The sequence below is a fragment of the Molossus molossus genome, unplaced genomic scaffold (assembly GCF_014108415.1).
Source record: "Molossus molossus isolate mMolMol1 unplaced genomic scaffold, mMolMol1.p scaffold_m16_p_1, whole genome shotgun sequence".
NCBI lineage: Eukaryota > Metazoa > Chordata > Mammalia > Chiroptera > Molossidae > Molossus > Molossus molossus.
This window is the reverse complement of record NW_023425344.1, coordinates 143,876,590-143,896,765: the sequence shown is the minus strand read 5'-3', so window position 1 is coordinate 143,896,765 and position 20,176 is coordinate 143,876,590. Positions and strand designations below refer to the sequence as shown.

The window sequence follows — 20,176 nt, the reverse complement described above, 5'->3', positions numbered from 1 at the left end:
TCTGAGATGCTTTGAGCTAGAACTGCCTCCTGCAGGTACTTAATGTGCACCTTAAACTGTCAGACATTGTAGTATTCGAATGAAACAGATTCGATGCCCTGGAAGTGGCAAGCCTGGCAGCCTGTTGCCTCCACTGAGCTCTGTAGGGGCTTCTGCTCTAGATTTTGCCTTTATTTCCCCCCAGGGTTGCCTGTGCACACCCTCCTTCCTAATTGGAAGAACTAGTAAGAATTGTCTGGATTTTGTCACTTTCTTTTCGCTCCATTGCTTCTGGAGTGGGGTTAGGAACCATGCCTCAGTTTTCAGTCCCACCAGGATCTTCTAATATTTAATTCCTTGCCCTCAACTTTTCAATCTTGGTAGCTGCTTTTGATTTTGTTTTTTCTTTAACCAACCAAACTATAATTGTGTTTATTTTATTAGGAAAGTGAGATTCTGACATTGCTGTCTTCCACCATCTTAACCCCACAGCAATCAGATCTATATTTTTTAAAAGGTCGCCTCCAGGTGTTTCATGAAATCAGCTGTGTTTGGGAACAGCCATGTTGAAATACCCAGACTCAGGCAGATGGGGGAAGCCATCAAACCTCTCCTCTGGTTAATTCTTCATAGGCTCTAAATTTACCTGTTGGTGTTTTCTATAATGGAGGGAAATATCTTTTTTCATCATTGAGAATCCTGTGGTCCCTTTGGAGAACACATGTCATTATGATTGAATGAGATGATCTGAATGTTCTCCTTTTTTTTTCATTTCTCTTCCAGATGTGTGACAGCACAGAGGAGGGGGTGGATGGGGACACCGTGAACATGTTTGTGGTACACCCCACAACTCCTGCTCAGTATTTCCATTTGCTCAGGAGACAAATGGTCCGGAACTTCAGAAAACCCCTCATTGTTGCTTCTCCGAAGATGTTACTTAGGTTCCCTGTAAGTGGAAAAAACTGGTTGAAAGCCTTTCTCCTTTCTGGTCATGTTTTTTTTTTTCTGTAATTTTTTTTCCTGTTGTCTATATCTAATTATATTTCTAAATTACAGAAATATCTTTTTTAGTTTTAGTTGGCTTTGCTTTTCTCTCTCTCTCTCTCGTACCTTTTGAGAATAATTGGAAATATAGGGAGCTCTCAGTTTCCTTTTAATGAAGGACAGGATAGCAGGCAGGTATTATCACACTGTATCCTGGTTTGAAAGGAATAATTTTATAGAAAAAGTTTAAGAGTCCAAATGGTCAGTTCAGCTCAGCAGTTAGAGCATTGACCCCCCGGGCCAGAGGACTGGGTTTGATTCCCAGTCAAGGACACATATCTGGGTTTCAGGTTCAATCCCATTCCTGATTGGGGTCATCTGGGAGGCAACCAATCAATATGTGTCTCTCTCATATCAGTGTTTCTATCTCTCTCTCTCCTTCCCTCCCTCCCTCCCACTCTATCTAAAAATCAGTGGAAAAATATCCTTGGGCAAGGATGAACAACAACAACAAAATAGTCCAAATGGCCTAAACAGTACTGTGTTGATAATAGCAAGCTGGGAATTTAGAGTATTTTCATGAAAACAAGTGGTGTTATTCATTGACTTTTTTTTTAATCCTCACCTGAGGACATTTTTCTGTTTATCTTCAGATAGAGTGGGAGGGAGAGAAAGGGAGAGAGAAACATGACGCATGACGCCAGGCCTGGGACGAACCGCAACTGAAGTATATGCCCTTGACCAAAATCGAACCCGTGACTCTTTGGTCCCCAGGCCGATGCTCTACTGCTGAGCCAAACCGGCTAGGGCTTATTGACTTTTGTTTAGATTTTTTTCTGTTAAATGATTTATCATAGGTAGATTCCTGTTTTAGTAAGCACAACAGCATGGCAATGTAGTTTAATTGTGCACTGCTTTAAAAGTTTACATTTTTTAAAAGTGTGCATTTTCTCTTGGTTTACCTGAACTAAGTGTTAAGTGCATGATATATTTTTAAATCACAATATGCTAGTTTTCAAATGGCAGAGTTCAAGGTAATTAATACTAGTAAGCTGCTCGACTTTTTTCAGTTTTATATGAACATTTTAAATAGGATGAACATTTGAAAACTTGCATTTATTTGGATGCTACAGCTGAGGCGAAGTAAGTCATTTATGATTTGGTTGTTCAGGACTATCTGGTGCTTTGCACAGAGGTTGGAGAGTGTAAATTTAGAATTGAGGGGTGTTGAGGAAAGCTGCAAGTGAGTTGCTCTCACTGGTTGCATTTTTAAGCAGTGCTAGCATTTGGAGGGGAGTCAGGAGATCCTCCGATGATCAGCACTTGTGTGATCCTAGAGTACACGCCTCATTAAATTTTACTCTCCGGGCACCTCACCTGTCTTACTCTAGTTCTAACTCTGAGAATCAATATCAAATATAATGATATTAAATATAATTTGTGTATATTACCAAGTATTAAGTGAACTATTAGAAATTTTATTAAGAATCTCTTTTGCTGTTTGAAACTGAGAATAAGAGTTCATATTCTGCCCTAGTATTTCACCCCTTACCCCAAGACCAATATATAAATTATCAAATAAAAGAAGCCTTATTTGGGAGCCTTAAAAAAATATCAACAGTGCCCTGGCCAGTTTGGCTCAGCGGGTGAGTGTGGCCTGTGGGCCAGAGAGTCCTGAGTTCGGTTCCCGCTAGGGGCATATACCACACACACACACACAAAATCAATAGCTATCCTATAGATTTTCAAGTGAAAAAGTACTCTTATTAAGTAGTCAAATATTTTTATTAAACATATAAGTTCTTTTATTAATTGAAAATTATATGATTGCTATTAAATTCTGATTTCCTTTTGAAACTTTTATTATTGGTACAAATGATCTATCCGAGTATAAGTCAACCCTTTCTTTTGATGGCCTATTTAGAGATGATTGGCCACATGACAAACATGATATCCCACCTAGCTCTGAACCCCAACTCCTTTTGTTTCCTGCTCTGGGAAGTAAGAACTGACAAAGGGATCTGGTTCAGAATGGAGAAAGATCAAATTAATTAGTAATAAGAATAGCTGAATAGTTAATAAATATTTTAGGTTATATCACAATATCCCAGCATCAGTGTGGCTGCCCACAATGGCCTAGTCAAAATGCCATATACCCATTTGAGACTAGACTGTAGGGAAACTAACTAGATGATAACAAAAGGGATCAAATCCCTAACCTTGGCTCATCAGATCTTTGCAGCAAGCATTTATTTAAATTGAGCTCATTAATGAGATTAATATATCTATTTTTAACTTATCTTTATTGTTTTTTTTTTTTTTTTTTTTTTTTATCCTCAACCGAGGACATTTTTCCATTTTTTGTACAGATAGAGTGGGAGGGAGAGAGAGAGAGAAACATCGACGTGAAGGGACACATCGAGTGGCTGCCACCCGCACGACCAACCAGGGCCGGGGACAAACTGCAACCGAAGTACGTGCCCTTAGCGGGAACCGAACCCGGGTCTCTCCGGGACCGCAGGCTGACACTCTAACCGCTGAGCCAAACTGGCCAGGGCTTTATTGTTGGATGTATTACATATGTCCCTGCCTTTTTCCTCATTAAACCCCTCCTCCCCAATCCCACCCCCCTTCTGCCTTCCCCACACTATTGTCAGTGTCCATTGGTTATGCATATATGCATAGAAGTTCTTAGGTTTATCTCATCCTGCCCTCCCTACCCCCTTCCCTTTGAGATTCATCAGTCTAACAACCAATTTGTATTTCTTAATTTCTTTATCTTTTTCACCCATCCCCCTAGTTCCCACCTATCTAGCAAGCAACAAAAAGTTATCTGTATCTGAGTCTGTTTCTGTTCTGCTTGCTCATTTTGTTTATAGATTCAATTGTTGATGGATATGTATTAATTGCCATTTTATTGTTCATATTTTGTTCTTTTTCAAAAAGACCCTTCAACATTTCATATAATACTGGTTTGGTGGTGGTGAACTCCTTTAGCTATTTCTTATCTGGGAAACTCTTGATATGTCCATCGATTCTAAATGATAGCTTTGCAGTGTTGTAGACCAAGACTCAGACTCCGAACTGGGTTCAAATTAAGGAGCTTTATTAGCTGCGGGCGACTGTCCCATCCTACTCAGAGGAGAGAGCAGCCCTGAGCTCAGGGGGAGGGTTGCTTATATAGTTGTCTTAGCCCCTGGTAAGGAATTTGGGTTAAGGGTATGCGAGCAAGCAAGCACGTACAGAAGCAGATATTTGCAGTTAGCTGTTATGCCTGAGGGAACAATCAGTTTCTGTGTACGCAAAGCAATGGTTATCTATACAATGCAGTGGTTATCTATTAGCAGATAGTTCTTGCCATTCCCTTAAAATCCAGGGGGCAAGGTCATGTGTTTGTCCTTTACATTCCCCACTGGTCTTAGGGTTAAATCAAATCTTCGATTCTAAAGTGTCTTCAATTTCTTCCATTGTGGCTAGCCTCTGATAGGGAGTGCTAAGAACCATGAGCTTAACAGCCTGTACTTTTTCTCTAAAAAATTGCGTTAAGCGATTTATCAGGATTGGGCCACAAGTTAATATTAATAGGAGGAGGAGTAAGGGGCTCGCAAGGCCAGTGATAAGAGTAGTGAGCCATGGGGACCAATTAAAGAGGTTCTCATACCAATTCTTAGAGGTGGATAGAGCCTGTTCTCGTTCATCTAGTCACTATATAACTAATTTTATGCCTTCTCTAATAATACCAGATTGGTTAGCATAAAAGCAACAGGTTTCTCCTAAGGCCAAACAGAGAAGAAATAAACCTGTGGAATAATGTTAGCAAGAATACATAAGTCTTTGGTTCCAACAGGAAAGACGCAGAGAGTCAGTCCTGAGGCGCAAGCAAACCAAGTCCCAGGGGGTGCAGTTGGGACCCAAGTCTCTTGTGATGAGGGACTTAATGGGCTTAGGGTGGTAGTGTCCCCACATGAGTCTGCATAAGGGGAAGAGCTTAGGTCGTAGTTGCCGATGATGAAGCATGTCCCCTGTCCTTGTAGGACTCCGAGGGTCAGGCGGGGGCCCGTACCTTCATAGCAGTGGCCACCCTTGAGTGCATCTAAATTGGTTAGGTGCTTTACTGGCAGTCAGTCAGGAAAGAGACTAGGAGGAAACCCTGGAGAGCTTTACCTTCAGGGGATCCTCGGTCCACTGTAAGGCCCATTGCTCAGGTATTTGCTCAGGGTGTGCTTTCTTTACCTGAGTGTGGTGAATCCAAAATTTCCGTCCTGCTACCTTCAGAGCAGTGGGTGTAGTCAGGATAACAGGAAAAGGGCCAGTCCAGCGAGGCTCGAGGGAGGCTGATGTTTCTTGATCCAGACCCAGTCACCAGGGGTGAAGTCGTGCGCTGATATCTGCGGTGTCCCCGGTTGGGGTCTGGTGTCCTTGGCTGGCTGTCGGGTCTGTTCTCTCAGCCTCTGGATTGCCTGCAAAGAGCTGAGGAGGTTATGGTTACATAGGTTGGCTAAGACCTCGTCCCCGATTTTGGGTAGAATAGGGGGAGGTCGGCCAAACATGATTTCAAATGGGGTGAAACCCTTAAGATAAGGGGTACAGTGCACACGAAGGAGGGAAAAAGGAAGGAGCCTTACCCAGTTATCGCCCGTCTCAAGGTGGAGTTTAGTTAAAGTTTCCTTTAATGTCCTATTCATTCTCTCTACCCGTCCTGAACTCTGAGGCCGGTAGACACAATGCTATTTCCAAGTAATCCCTAAAGCTTTAGCTAACAATTTTGTGGTTTGATCAATAAATGCCAGGCCATTGTCGGACCCCAGAGCTAGAGGGAGGCCAAATTGGGGGACTATCTCAGAGAGCAGTAACCGGGCTACCGTGGTTGCAGCTTCAGTCTTGGTAGGAAAAGCCTCAGTCCAGCTGGAGTAGGTAACTATGAAAACAAGCAGATATTTATAGCTATATTGGCCAGGGGTGACCTCAGTAAAGTCAATTTCCCAGTGGTCACCAGGAGCTGTGCCTTGTTCTCAGATCCTGAGGTCTGTTGTTTCCCGAGGGTGAGAGTTGACTTGGGCACAGGCAGGGCATCTCCTTATTTCAGGTTCTATCCATCTGTTGAGGTTTGGGACATAAAAGTCCCAGGCTAGAGACTGGAGCGTTTAGTCTTGCCCAGGTCGGTGCCCTGATGGAGCTGAGAGATCAGCTCTCGGCCTAGGGCCGCAGGCAAGAGGATCCTCCTGTCGGGGAGAAGCCTCCAGCCTCGAGGCCCCTGGTTACAGTTGAGCCTCTGTCCAAGTTTCTTCCTCCTCTTGGGTATAGGAGGGCTCTTTGGGGAGGCTTTTCCCTGGAAGGACTGGAAGGATCTCTAGTGGCCCCACTGGTCTTAGGGCAGCCTCCTTGGCTGTCTGATCGGCGAAGGCGTTCCCCTTAGCTTCAGGGGTGTCGGAGAAATGGTGGCCCCAGCAGTGGATAACGGCCACTTTTGTTGGTAGCCAAATGGCCTTTAAGAGGACAAGAATTTCTTTATTTTTGATCTGTTTACCTCCTGAGGTTAGGAGTCCCCTTTCTTGGTAGAGGGCCCCGTGGACATGGGCTGTGGCGAAGGCATGTTTACTGACTTGCCTTTCGCCCATCTTATAGCCTGAGTGAGAGCAATTAGTTTAGCCCTCTGAGCTGAAGTCCTGTGCCCTAGCACTGGGCCCAGATGACCTTGTCTTGCGTGACTACCGCCGCTCCCGCATATCAGACCCCTTCCCGGATGAAGCTGCTCCCATCTGTATAGAGAGCATGCTCTGGAGTTGGGAGAGGGTTGTCAGTTAGGTCAGACCTCAGGTTAGTTAGAGTCTCAAGAATGTCTGAGCAATCATGAAAGGGAGCCTGAGGGTCATTGTCAGGCAGCAGGATGGCCGGATTGAGGGCAGAGGTCTTCAGGAACTGGATTCGGGAGGAGTCTAAGAGGAGTACCTGGTATTTGGTGATTCGGGCGTTAGACATCCACCGGTCCGGAGGGCTCCTGAGGAGAGCCTCAACAGAGTGTGCCCCAAAAATCTGGAGGTCTTGCCCTAGGGTTAGCTTGGATGCTTCTTTAACTAAAAGAGCAGTATCTGCTATGGCTCGCAGGCAGCTGGGCCAGCCGGAGGCTACCGGTCTAATCTCTTAGATAAGTAGGCAACTGGTCTCTTCCAGGGCCCTAATGATTGGGTTAGGACCCCTTAGGCAATGCCTCGAGTCTCAGAGACATGAAGAGCTGAAAGGGCTTAGTGATATCAGACAGAGCCAGGGCCGGTGCAGACATTAAGGCCGTTGTTCTCAAAGGCCTGTTGTTCTATCTCAGTCCAGATTAAGGCATTGCCTTTTCCCCCTGTGCTGGTATAGAAAGGCTTAGTGATCTGGGCAAAGCTAGGGATCCAGAGGCGGCAGTACCCTACAGCCCCAAGAAATTCCTGAACCTGTCTCTTGTTTGTGGGAGTAGGGATTTTCATGACCGCCTCGATCCTGCTATTGGAGAGCGACCGTTTTCCTTGTTTGAGTTCATAACCTAGGTAGGTCGCGGTGGTGGTGCATAATTGAGCTTTCTTGGCTGAGAACCGATATCCTAAGTGTTCTAGCTCTAGTAGGAGTGCCTTCGAGGCCTCCTCACATTCAGGAAGAGAAGCGGCTGCTAGAAGAAAATCATCTACATACTGTATCAGGGTGACATGTTGGTACCTTTCCCAGAACAGTTGGAGGTCCTTGCTTAAGGCCTCATCGAAGATGGTGGGAGAATTCTTGAATCCTTGAGGCAGTCGGGTCCAGGTCATTTGTCCTGAGAATCCCCCTTCCGGATCAACCCATTCGAAGGTGAAGATGGGTTGGCTGAGAGGCGATAAGGGAATTGGAAACTAGGCGTCCTTGAGGTCCAAGACAGTATAGTAAACACGGTTAGGAGGGATCCGGCTCAGAAGCGTGTAAGGGTTTGGAACCATGGGGTAGATGGTTTCCACCCGAGTGTTTACTTCCCTTAAATCTTGGATGGGCCTAAAATCCTCAGTCCCAGGCTTCTTAACCAGCAAGAGGGGAGTGTTCCAGGCCGACTGGCAAGGTTTTAAAATGCCAGCTTCTCTGAGTCTATTAATATGCGTAGTTATTCCTAGTTTGGCCTTTATGGAGATCGGGTATTGGCGGACATGAATGGGGGAGGTATTGCTGCTTAGTTGTATTATACCTGGAGCCTGATGCTTAGCTAGGCCAGGGGGGTTTAGTTTCTGCCCAAACCCCCGGTATTTCTTTTTTCCATTTTTCGAGAACAGCATTAGAGGTTTCTTTAAAAGGCTCTTCTAGTAGGAGGTATTCCTCGGATAGGGGCACAGAGAGCAGGAGAGAGACTGCCGGTTCCCCGAGGGTTAGGGTGGAGCCCTCCTGTTTGAAGGAGATCGTGGCCTGCAATTTCTGGAGGAGATCTCGGCCAAGGAGGGGGTAGAGACAGTCCAGCATGACTAGGAAGGAATGAGTGATAGTTCCTTTGCCTAGGTCAGTTATTCTCACTGTAGTCCAAGGGTAGGATTGGGACTTCCCTGTTGCCCCTACAATTGGCGTTTTCTCAGATGAGAGTGGCCCTGTGGTCTCTTTTAAAACAGAAAAGGTGGCTCCAGTATCAACTAGAAATTCAACAGGTTGGCCCCCAACTTGTAATGTTACCTTGGGCTCCCGGGGGTCTAATCTGTAGGAGCCCCGACCCCCTCATTCAGTGTCTTCTAAGAGAATGAGGTCCTTAGGTTTCTATTGGGCCCCCCCTTTAGGGCAGTCCTTTTTCCAATGACCATATTCTTTGCAGTAGGCACATTGGTTAGGGTCAAGAAGTGGTCGAGATCGTTGCCTAGGTCTCCGTGGGTTCGGCCCTATGTTTTTAGGCCTATTTCCCCGTTGCCCTTTTTAATTCTCTTGAAGAGCGGCTATGATTAATCTTGTGACTTTTTTAGTATTTGCCGTTTCTGGGTCGTCCCGGTTGTTAAATACTCTCTGAACTATTTCACCTAACTCACTAAGATTCTTTCCTTCAAAACCCTCTAATTTCTGGAGTTTCTCCCTAATGTCTGGGGCCGACTGGGTGACAAAAGCAATATTAATTGCCCGTCTATTCTCAGGGGCCTCCGGGTCTATGGGAGTAAAGAGGCGATAAGCCTCCATGAGACGTTCAAGAAAGGCCGCTGGGGATTCCCCTGAGCTTTGAACAGTCTCGCTTACCTTAGACAGAGTAGTTGGCTTTTTGGCTGCTCCACGGAGGCCCTGAAGTAGAGATTGGCGATACTGGGTTAAAGCCTCCTTACTTTGATCAGTGTTCAGGTCCCAATTGGGTTAGGTAGTTGGGAGGTAGGCTCCTATCTGGGCCGGATCTGTGAGGGGTTGGCCGTCTGTCCCGAGGACAAATTCTGCTGCCTCTCTGTGGATCCTGTCCCTCTTCTTGGAGGTGAACAGGACCTGCAACAATTGCTGACAGTCATCCCAAGTGGGCTGATGGGTGTGGAAGACTGTCTCTAGGAGAGAGATTAAACCTTGGGGTTTATCAGAGAAGGAAGGGTTCTGTTGTTTCCAACTGAAAAGGGGACATAAACCATGAAGGGCCGAGTCTGGTCTCCACCCGGTGGTGGAGCAACCTGACAGAGGGGCAGGATGGCAGCCGAGGAGTCTGGCTCCTGTGGAGGAGGGTTATAAGGGGTGCAGCCACGTGTATGGGAAGGACTGAGCGGCTGAAGGGCTTCAGCCTCTCCAGGCACGGCAGTGGCAGGTGGCGGAGACCGATAAGGGGGTGGCCCCACAGGGCCAGTGAGGGGATCTTCTGGGGGACCTGAAAGAACAGGGTAAAGCCTTTGGGAGGGAGCAGGAGCCGAGGGCTTCTGAGGCTTCCATGGAAGCTGGGCAATTAAAATCTTCTCCCTGTTAGGGCACAAACATTTCTTAATATAATTAGGCTTGTCATTAGCTAGGTCAATCCAAACATCGATGTAAGGAGTTTGGTCTGGGTGTCCGGGAGTCCTGTAGATGACACCTCAAACTGCGAACAAAGAGCTTAAGTGAAAAGTGCCCTGGGAGAGCCAATTGACCCGGAAAGTGGGTCACTTCAATTCGCACAAAGTGCGTGAGAATCCAGGGTCGGCTGAGATGCTGTAACCTGAGGCGCGCTTGGAAAAGTCTGAGAAGTTATTAAGGAGACATTGAAGAGGGGTCCTAGGTCCTGAAGGTCCCTGACCCATTTTGAAGAACACAGGCTGGCACAGCACAGAAACATAAAACACAAAACACAGGACAAACAAATAAGGACAAATAAGACAGACAAAACACGAGACAAACCAAACCGGGGCCAAAAGCGACAGTCTCGCTATGGCCCTGGGGCAGGATCTCTGTGCTGCGTTCAGCAGATCCACTTCCCCTCATTCTGCAGAGTTTTCAGAAACAGACTTATCTGAGGGATGTCCCATCTGCCAAACCGAACCTGGGCCCAGGGTTTCCAGATCTCTCTAGATGGAATTTTGGAGTGGAGACAATTCCAGGGCAGAACAGCGTCTGGGGTGGAGGAACGTCTTCTCCGAGGCCTTCCCCTAGACCACCCGTCCGCTCCTGGGATGGACCTGTCTCCTGGAGTCTGAGGAGGTCAACCCACTGATGTGGGGGACCTCGTTTGTCTATCTCGCTGGGGCCTCCAAATGTTGTAGACCAATGAGACAGACCAGACTCAGACTCCGAACTGGGTTCAAATTAAGAGAGCTTTATTAGCCGCGCGGGGACTGTCCCATCCTACTTAGAGGAGAGAGCAGCCCCGAGCTCAGGGGGAGGGTTGCTTATATAGCTGTCTTAGCCCCTGTTAAGGAATTTGGATTAAGGGTATGCGAGCAAGGAAGCACGTATAGAAACAGATATTTGCAGTTAGCTGTTATGCCTGAGGGAACAATCAGTTTCTGTGTACACAAAGCAATGGTTATCTATACAATGCAGTGGTTATTTATTAGCAGATAGTTCTTGCCATTCCCTTAAAATCCAGGGGGCAAGGTCATGTGTTTGTCCTTTACAGCAGGATAGAGTAATCTTGGTTGTAGGTCATTGCTTTTCATCACCTTGAATATCTCTTGCCACTCCTTTCTGGCCTGCAAAGTTTCTTTTAATAAAGCAGCTGACAGTCTTATGGGAGCTCCTTTGTAGGTAACAAACTGCTTTTCTCTTGCTGCTTTTAAGATTCTTTCTTTGTCTTTAACCTTTGGCATTTTGATGATGATGTGTCTTGTTGTGGACTTCTTTGGGTTCATCTTGTTTAGGACTCTGTGCTTCCTGGACTTGTATGTCTGTTTCCTTCACCAAGTTAGGGAAATTTTCTGTCATTATTGTTTCAAATAGGTTTTCAATTTCTTGTTTTCTCTATTCTCCTTATGGCTCCCCTATGATGTGAATGTTGGCATGCTTGAAGTTGTCCCACAGGCTCCTTACACTATCCTCATTTTCTTGGCTTCTTTTTTTCTTTTTGCTTCCTTATATTCCAAATCAATGGTTTGCTTCTTGGCTTTACCTACTTTATCATTGATTCCCTGTAAATTATTCTTCATTTCAGTTAGTGCATCCTTCATTTCTGACTTGTTCTTTTTTACGTTGTTGATGTTCTCACTAAGTTCCTTGGAGTTCTCCTTAAGTTCTTTGAAGGTCTCACTAAGTGCCTTGAATGTCTCACTATGTTCCTTGAGTATCCTTATAACCAGTGTTTTGAACTCTGCATCTGATTGATTGCTTATCTCCATTTTGTTTAGTTATTTTCCTGGAGTTTTTTTTCTTTTCTTTCATTTGGGACATATTTTTTTGTCTCCTCATTTTCGCTGCTTCCCTGTGTTTGTTTCTATGTATTAGGTAGAGTTGCTATGTCTCTTAGGCTTCATAGGGTGGCCTGTTGTAGTAGGTGTCCTTTAGGATCCAGAGGCATAGCCTCTCTGATCACCCCAGCTGGGCCCTTGAGGTGCACCCATAGTGTGTACTGTACACCCTTCTGTTGTAAGTGAGTCTTGCATGTCAATGGGAGAGATCTACTCAGGCTGATTAGCTGCAAGGACTGACTCTGTCCACTGACCACTGGCTTCTGACTACCTTGGAGGATCAGCTGTGTAGAGCCCACCATATTGAGCAAGATTTACTTCATCTGGGCTCCTGTACCCACTGAGTCCACTCATTGAGTGTGTCACTTGTAGAGGTGGTTGGGTGGTGGTGCCTTAATGTGGTCTGAAGCTGTCCACTGGGTGTGCTGGCTCTGGGGCAAGGTCAGCCACTGCCTGTGTTCTACCCAGGGCCACCTGGCCTAAGCTACAAAGTGATCTGCAGATGGCTGCTTCTTGTGCTGGGCTTGGAGGTGCCTAGGAAAAGCCAAGTTGTGAACCAAGGCTGGCTGCTTCTAGTGCCAGGCCTGGGTCCACTTAACAAGAGGTATGGGACTCACTGAGACCAGATGCTGCTTCTTTGAGAGATTTTAGGAAAATCTGAAGCAGGGTCCAAGACAGGCCAATCCTATGGTAAAGCCTTTGGAAACAGTTTGGGTGGGCCCAAAAGTTGGGTGGGGTGGGGCCTCAGGGAATCACCAGGGCGGGGCAAACACTGTGATCCAGGTTGCTGGAGTCCCAGATATGGCGGCCCTCTGCAGTCCCAGGAAGGGGTCACCAAAGGAACAGAGATCTCGGCCAGCAGACTCTCTGAGAGAAAGCTGCTTCCCTAGCCTTCGTCTTGAGGCCAAACAGCTCAGTTCTTCCCTGTATTTCTCTGGTGCCTTTCAAGTTGCCTCCCCTCCAAGCTTAGAGGGACCAAGAGGAGCTGCCTGGGGCACCAGCAGCCTCAGCCTCCCTCAGCCTCAGTTCCTGCTGGTTTTTACAGCCAGAAGTTATGGGGATTCCTTTTCCTGGCACTGGAACCCTGACCTACGTGCTTAGTGTGGGACCCCTCAGCCAAGGTATCCTCCAGATTTTTATCCAACACACGTGGGTGTGGGACCAGCCTGTCCGCACCTCTGCTCCTCCTACCAGTCTTGATGTGGCTTCTTCTTTAATTTTGTAGTTGTAGGACTTCCATTCAGCTCGATTTCTGGTGGTTCTGAATGGTGGTTGTTCTGTAGTTTAGTTGTAATTTTGATGTGGTTGTGGGAGGAGGTAATACCGCGCTTACTTACGCTACTATCTTGACAGGAAGTTGAAATTTCTTTTCATCACAGATATATTCACTTATAAATTATAATAAAAAACTTGGAGAGAAATAGTTGCCCTAGCTTAGCTGTTTTAGTTCACAATAAACATTCTATAAAATGTTTCTAATTCCAAAAAATGAAAGAATACTTTTTATTAACAATAAAGTTGTATGATCAAACTGAAGTATTGATTCTTAAAATTTTATTGTGGCACCAGACAAAAGACAATCTTACTTAACTTCAGGAAAATAATTTATTCTGAAGTATTCAGAACTGAATTTTTTTTTTTTTGGAAAGCTATTGTATTTATTAATACATATGTTTACTTATAGTCCTAGATGAGAATTTTGATACTGTTTCTTGGTAAAGATCCCTAATAAGTAAAAGTATCTTCAGGTGCTTTCCACCATTTGATAGATTTGTGGCTTTTCCCCTCTTCCTAGGCAGCTGTGTCAAGTCTCCAAGAAATGGCACCAGGAACAACATTCAAACCGGTTATTGGTGATTCATCTGTGGATCCAAAAAAGTAATTTGATGTATATTTCTGTTCATACTCAGCAGTAGCATGTTAATTGGTGGGAAAACTAGCATATGTTAAGGAAACCAAAGTGACCCAAATGTCCTCCCTTCTTATCTAAGTCCTTTAAGTGAGTTGGGTAGGAGTTAGGATGTGCATGGAAGAGTGAACTTTGGAGGCATATGTTGCTAAAGAAGGCTTGCCAGGTGTTACATATTACTGAACCCAACTACAGAGCCCCACCACTTTATTAGTAAAGCATTTAGATTTACGTGGCCTCCCTTTTCCTCTGATACAATTCTTACTTTAAGATATTTCTCCCCACCCTCCTGTCCCTTTTCTATCTAACAGTGTTAAGAGTCTAGTGTTCTGCTGTGGCAAACACTTCTATGCTCTGCTGAAGCAAAGAGAATCTTTGGAGGCCAAGAAGCGTGAGTTTGCTATTATCCGAATAGAGGAACTCTGCCCTTTCCCACTGGACTCATTACAACAGGAAATGAGCAAATACAAACATGTTAAAGGTAAAGGGCTCTTTGATTTTCAGATTTCTGAAACCTGTTGGAACTATTGCATATGAAAAGAGGTTATGGGCAGAGTTATTAGAAAATTGGATCTTGTGTAATCTGGAAATATGAAAAGAATTCTTCCAGAGCCAGTGTCTTCATGGTTTTTTTTTTGGTGTTTCTCTTAGTCTCCCCTTCTCTCATCTAAGACATCTAATTTCTTGAGAGTTTGGAGGGAATCACTATCATTTATGATAAATCAACTATAATTGGAAAAGACAAGCCTTTCAACAAATGGAGCTGGAATAATTGGATGTCTTTATGCACCTTACAGAAATTAAATAAAAATTGATTATAGACCTACATATGAAACTACAAAACTTCCAGAAGAAAATCTTTGTGACCTTGGGTTAGGAAAAAAGTTCTTAGATATAACACCAAAAGCATGTTCCATAAAAGAATAAATTGGACTTCATCAAAATGAAAAACCTTTGCACGGTGAAGGGCAATGCAAAGAAAATAAAAAGACAAATCACAAACTGGGAGAGAATATTTGCAGACAGATATCTGACAAAGGACTATCGAGAGTACTTAAAGAGCTCTTAAAACTCAACAGTAAGAAAATATATAATCAAATTTTAAAAGAACTAAACAGGCACTTTACCAAAGAACCAGATGCAAACTATATGAAAAGATGCTTAGGATAATTAGTGATAATGGAAATGCAAATTAAGTCAAAATGAGATATGACTGCATACCCATTCAAATGGCTAAAATGAGAACGAAACAACAAATCAATAATATCAAGTGATGATGAGGATGTGGAGCACCTATAATCCTCATTCACTGCTGGTGGAAATGCAAACTGGTACCACCAACCTGGAACACAGTTTGTCAGTTTCTTATGCAGTTACACATAGAGTTACCATACCACCCCACTGTCCCACTCCTAGGTGTTTACCCAAGAGAATGGAAAACATGTCCCCAGAAAGATCTGCATGTGAATGTTTATAACAGCTTTATTCATAATTGCCTCAAACTAGAAACAACCAAAATATCCTTCCACCCCTGAGTGAATAAACAGTCTGTGGTACATCCATATTCAAGGTCATACTACTCAACAATAAAAGAGTGAACTATTGTTGTGGGCAAAATAAAAAATGGATTTTGCTAATTTAAGGAAACCAGATCCAAAAGCCTACATACTATATGATTCTATTTATCTGATATTCTGGAACAGGCAAAACTATTGGAGTAGAGAAAAGATCAGTGGTTGCTAGAAGTTGGGGGTAGGAGAAGGAGTTGAGTACAAAGGGACAAGATAAGGGAATTTGGGGGGGTTGATAGAATTGTCCTGTATCATGTTTGTGCTGAAGGATACATTACTATGCATTTGTCACACACACACACACACATACAGAAGACAAGAAGAACTATGCCATTTTGGGAAAATGTGTGTGTGTATACATATATATGTATATAGTATGTGGGTGTGTGTCTGTGTATGTTTATGTTTTATATGTTTACTTGAGGTACTGAGATGGATTTTCTTCTCTTATAGATTTTATTTGGAGTCAGGAGGAACCTCAGAACATGGGTCCGTGGGGTTTTGTTTCGCCAAGGTTCGAAAAGCAACTGGCCTGCAAGGTACTATCTCTGCCTTTCTTACGGTGTTTTTGTATCTTGTTTTTCCTAGAGTGTCAGCAAATGGTTTTATTCCCTATTATCAATGCAATTCTTTTAAAGACAAACTAAAATAATAAAGTCTAGTTTAGGCTATTCTTTCTAAATAAAATGCTGAGTACTTAGCAAGCTATGTGTACCAACTAGTATTGTATAAAAATAAAAAGTCCTTACCTGTGGAGTACTGTCTCACTAGCCTACTCAGCATTCTTGTCCTAAAGGTCAACATCCAAGCCATGGGGGAGCTGAGTGACAAGCAGGCTTATTTTACAATACGAGAGTAAAGACACCCAATGATGCTTGTTCCAGGCCCATCTACACAGCTGGGATCCCTCAAAGGCCAAATTCTTCTTGATTATGCTGTAGGAAGGGAAAAACAACGAGAAAAGCAATTGTGCTTCTGTTTTATCTTCCTAATCTGCTTTGGTTAGAACTCTGCTCCCTCATTTGATACTAATTGGCTATGCCCAAATAATTTTCACATATAAATAGCTCTATTTAGGCACTCGATGGCTAAAACCAACTAACAGTTATTGAAAAATAGAATAAATTCGAGAATTTATATTACCTTATTATGCCTGGGATTTAGTTGGTTTTTAGTTGAGACAATCTATTCCATGGAAGTCATTATTTTTCCAAAAAGGTGATTTGTGTTAAACAAGCTAAGAGAAATACAGGCACCTCCTTGGGTGAACTAAGCAGAGCTCTGATTGGGTCACAATGTCACTTTCTTTCTTTTCTGCTCCAATGACAGCTCCGCCTTGTGAGCCGACCCCCTTTGCCAGTACCTGCTGTAGGAATTGGTACCATTCACCTGAAGCAGCATGAAGATATCCTCTCCAAGACTTTTGCTTAATGGTGTATTTTAAAGAAATACAACTTCCTGTTAAGAAAACCGCCATAAAAGAAAAAGGCCTGCTTCCTCTACTCTCTTCTTTTTCTATTAGGTAACATGAAATGCCTCTAAGATGGTGGGTCTCATGAGGGCAGTTTAATCTGGAATATGTGGAATAGCCAAGGGAATCAAGACATAAATCTGACAAGTACTCTATATTCTTAAAAATACAATCATGTTAAATTTGTTTAGATCTTAGTGACTTATAGAGCTAGGTCATAATCCAGATTTTTCAGACTCTACTGTTTCTCATTAACTGTATATGCTTAGGAAAGTTCTTTAGCCTGACTTTATAGCTACATATAGATTAACTCAAAATTACCTCTCAATTTATTTAATGCATGTCATTTATATTCATTTTCCCCTTCTTTATTCAAAGTCCAATATTTTCGTTTATGTCATTTTTGGTGTTGTCTTCTAGCCACTGTGAAAAACATTTCACCGAACACTGTAGCAATTGATATTATTCCTGATTTATGTTTTTCAAGATTGTTGTTTTACCCATTGTCTTTAAATATATTAAATGCAAATCTCTGGGTGTGATCTTTTCTCATTGTGTTATTAAGTTAAGGAGTTTTAGTTGCAATGAAATTGATGTGTGGTCTGCCTTGCCATAGTATCTTTCCTAAATTGCTTTTTCAGTGATATTTTCATATTTTTAGTTGACTTTGGGTGTCTGATAAGGGGATTTCAGCCTCTGGTTAGTCAGTCTTGCCTCTAAAAGTCACTGCTGCGGTGTGGTGTTTATTTGTGGCAGTTAAGGTGTACTTTAACTTTGACAGCAGGAACTTCCCAATGCCAGGAACTTGGGGATTTCTAGGGATCACCAACCTACTCCCTTATTCAGAAGTTAAATTGTACTGGAAACCTAACTTAACAGCAGCAAACTGTGCAGCTTTGCATGGCTTGGTGCTACAGAGGCCATACCATTGACCATTCTTGTGCTGTGATGTTGTTTTTCTTAGAAATGATGGGTAAAGTACTAGGACACTGGAATGCCCTCTTCACTTTTACTGGCAACTGGTAACATTTTCAGAATTAATGTATAAGTTGTTCTGGTCAGAGCAGTATATTCATGGTTCACATCTTAAATGTGTACATTAATGCACTGAATTAACATTTCTGGAGTATTCAGATCCCTTTTATCCCTATACACCTTATGCTTCCTTTCTGTCAAGTCTTATAAGTTATGTAACTTGATGCCACTCATGTTAATCACTAAAATTACAAAGGTTTGTTTGTTTATTTATTTATTTATTTATTTATTTTTTATCCTCACCTGAGGACATTTTTGCATTTATCTTCAGATAGAGCAGGAGGGGGAGAGGGAGAAAGAGAGAGAGAGAGAAACATCGATGTGAGAGAGACACATCAAGTGGTTGCCACCCACACGACCCCAACCAGGGCCGGGGACAAACTGCAACCGAGGTATGTGCCCTTAGCAGTAACCCAAATTGGGACTCTCTGATCTGAGGGTCGTGCTCTAACTGCTGAGCAAACCACCCAGGGCACAAATGTCTATTTAATGAGAACGGTTATCAATGTTGTATATCAAAGTAGTAAAAAAAAAAAAAAAAAAAATACAGTGTCATTTTCAGATCTCTTGGTTTATTGAGTTAAGAAGATTTAAAAGTATAAACCCAAAATGAGAGAGAAAACTAGATTTTTTTTTTTTTAGTTTAGTGTAGATCTCTCCAAATTTTTATCTTTATACCTGACAAGTCTGTTTATGGTTTCTTGTTTCATGTTCTCCAGCTTGAGCCATACCTTGTCCGTCTTTCAATCACTATAGCAACACAGGTCAGCATTTTGAATTCCCTTGCAGGAAGAGACCATTTGAAAAATTCCAAATCAATGTCCGGCTGGTGTGGCTCAGTGGTTGAGCATCAACCCATGCACCAAGAGCTGGCTGGTTCAATTCCCGGTCAGGACACATGCCCAGGTTGTGGGCCTGGTCCCCAGTAGGGGACATGCAAGAGGTGGCCAATCGATGTTCTCTTTCATTGATGTTTCTATCTTTCCCTCTCACTTCCTCTCTCTCTCAAATTAATAAAGGGAAAAAATTTTAAAAAAGAAAAAGAAAAATTCCAAATAAAAAACACCCGTGATAAAATATGGAATTAAAAATATAAAGTACAGTCAAATAAAAATATTTTACTTTATTGCTTTAAAAAATTTGATAATTTGTATCCCATTTATACCTATCTGTACTAAATTTCATATTCAATAAAGACTGGAGCTGAAATTAGGTATTCAGTGAATGGAAATGTTAACCACCATGAAAACTTTTAAATTTTGCTTAAAATGACACATTATACCTGGCCAGTGTGGCTCAGTGATTGAGCATTGACCCATGCACCAAGCGGTCACCGGTTTGATTCCCAATCAGGGCACATGTCCAAGTTGTGGGCCCAATGCCCAGTGGGGGTCATGCAGGAGGCAGCCAATCAATGTTCTCTCTCATCAATGTTTCTATCTCTCCCTTTCCTTCCTGTCTAAAAAAAAAATTAAAGAAAAAAACCATTTTTTTTTTTTGGTACGTGCCCCTAGTGGGAACGGAACCCGGGACTCCCTAGTCCGCAGGCCAATGCTCTAACTGCTGGGCCAAACCTGCCAGGGCAAGAAAAAAAAATTTTAATGACACACTATTTTTTGTAAAATAAAATTTTATTCTTTACAAGAACTATTTGGCTCAATTTTCCATACATGTATTATAAGGAAGCATACTATATTGTAAAGCATAGCCTTTTTTAGGCCTATTGTATTACTTTTAAAGTTTTATTATTTTTAAAATTTCTTGACTGACAATAGAAACAGTATCCCTTTCACAAAATTGAGGAAATGTGATTTATAGAAATTAGGGATAACATAGGAAGTCACAGATTTAAGAATGAAGACATTTAGGTCTTGAGGTTCGACAAGCTTTACCTACATTTCGCTTGGATGTACCAGGATATTTGGTTTTCATCTTCAGCTTCTCATAGGGTTCATGCTAAAACTATTATATTTTTGAGAAATTTGCAGAAAAATGTTTAAATGCTCAATATTTATCACACACAAGCAACTCCTAAATTACTCTATGGAAGTAGTAATTCATTGTCATGTTTGTATTGAAATCTGAAGAAACACAATCTAAAGCAGACTGTTCTTCATCCACTGCCAATTGCAAATCAGTTAAATTGTTTAAACTTTTATTTTTTGTTTTATTTATTTATGTATTTACTTTTTATTAATTTATTTTGTTACAGATCTTTCTCCTTTTCCCCCCGTAGACACCCTCCTCCCAACCCCCTCCCCACCCTAGTGCTGCTATAAAAATGGGAGTACATATATTCTTTCTGATTGGTGTTTCAGGCTTCTTAGGGTATATTCCTAGAAGTGGGATCACTGGGTCAAATGGAAGTTCAATTTTTAATTTTTTGAGGTAACACCATATTGTTTTCCATAGT

The 20,176-nt window shown here is 42.7% G+C and overlaps 1 protein-coding gene across 1 annotated transcript in view; it reads left to right on the top strand.

Moving 5' to 3' along the window:
* Window positions 1–16,832, top strand: part of DHTKD1 (dehydrogenase E1 and transketolase domain containing 1) — a 62,754-nt gene extending 45,922 nt beyond the window's left edge. Inside the window, exons 13-17 of the mRNA XM_036280816.1 lie at window positions 763–927; window positions 13,573–13,655; window positions 13,998–14,167; window positions 15,711–15,796; window positions 16,587–16,832. Coding sequence (XP_036136709.1) covers window positions 763–927; window positions 13,573–13,655; window positions 13,998–14,167; window positions 15,711–15,796; window positions 16,587–16,688 — 606 coding nt within the window. The 3' untranslated portion in view covers window positions 16,689–16,832. The remainder of the gene's footprint in view (window positions 1–762; window positions 928–13,572; window positions 13,656–13,997; window positions 14,168–15,710; window positions 15,797–16,586) is intronic.
* Window positions 16,833–20,176: the final 3,344 nt, after the last annotated feature.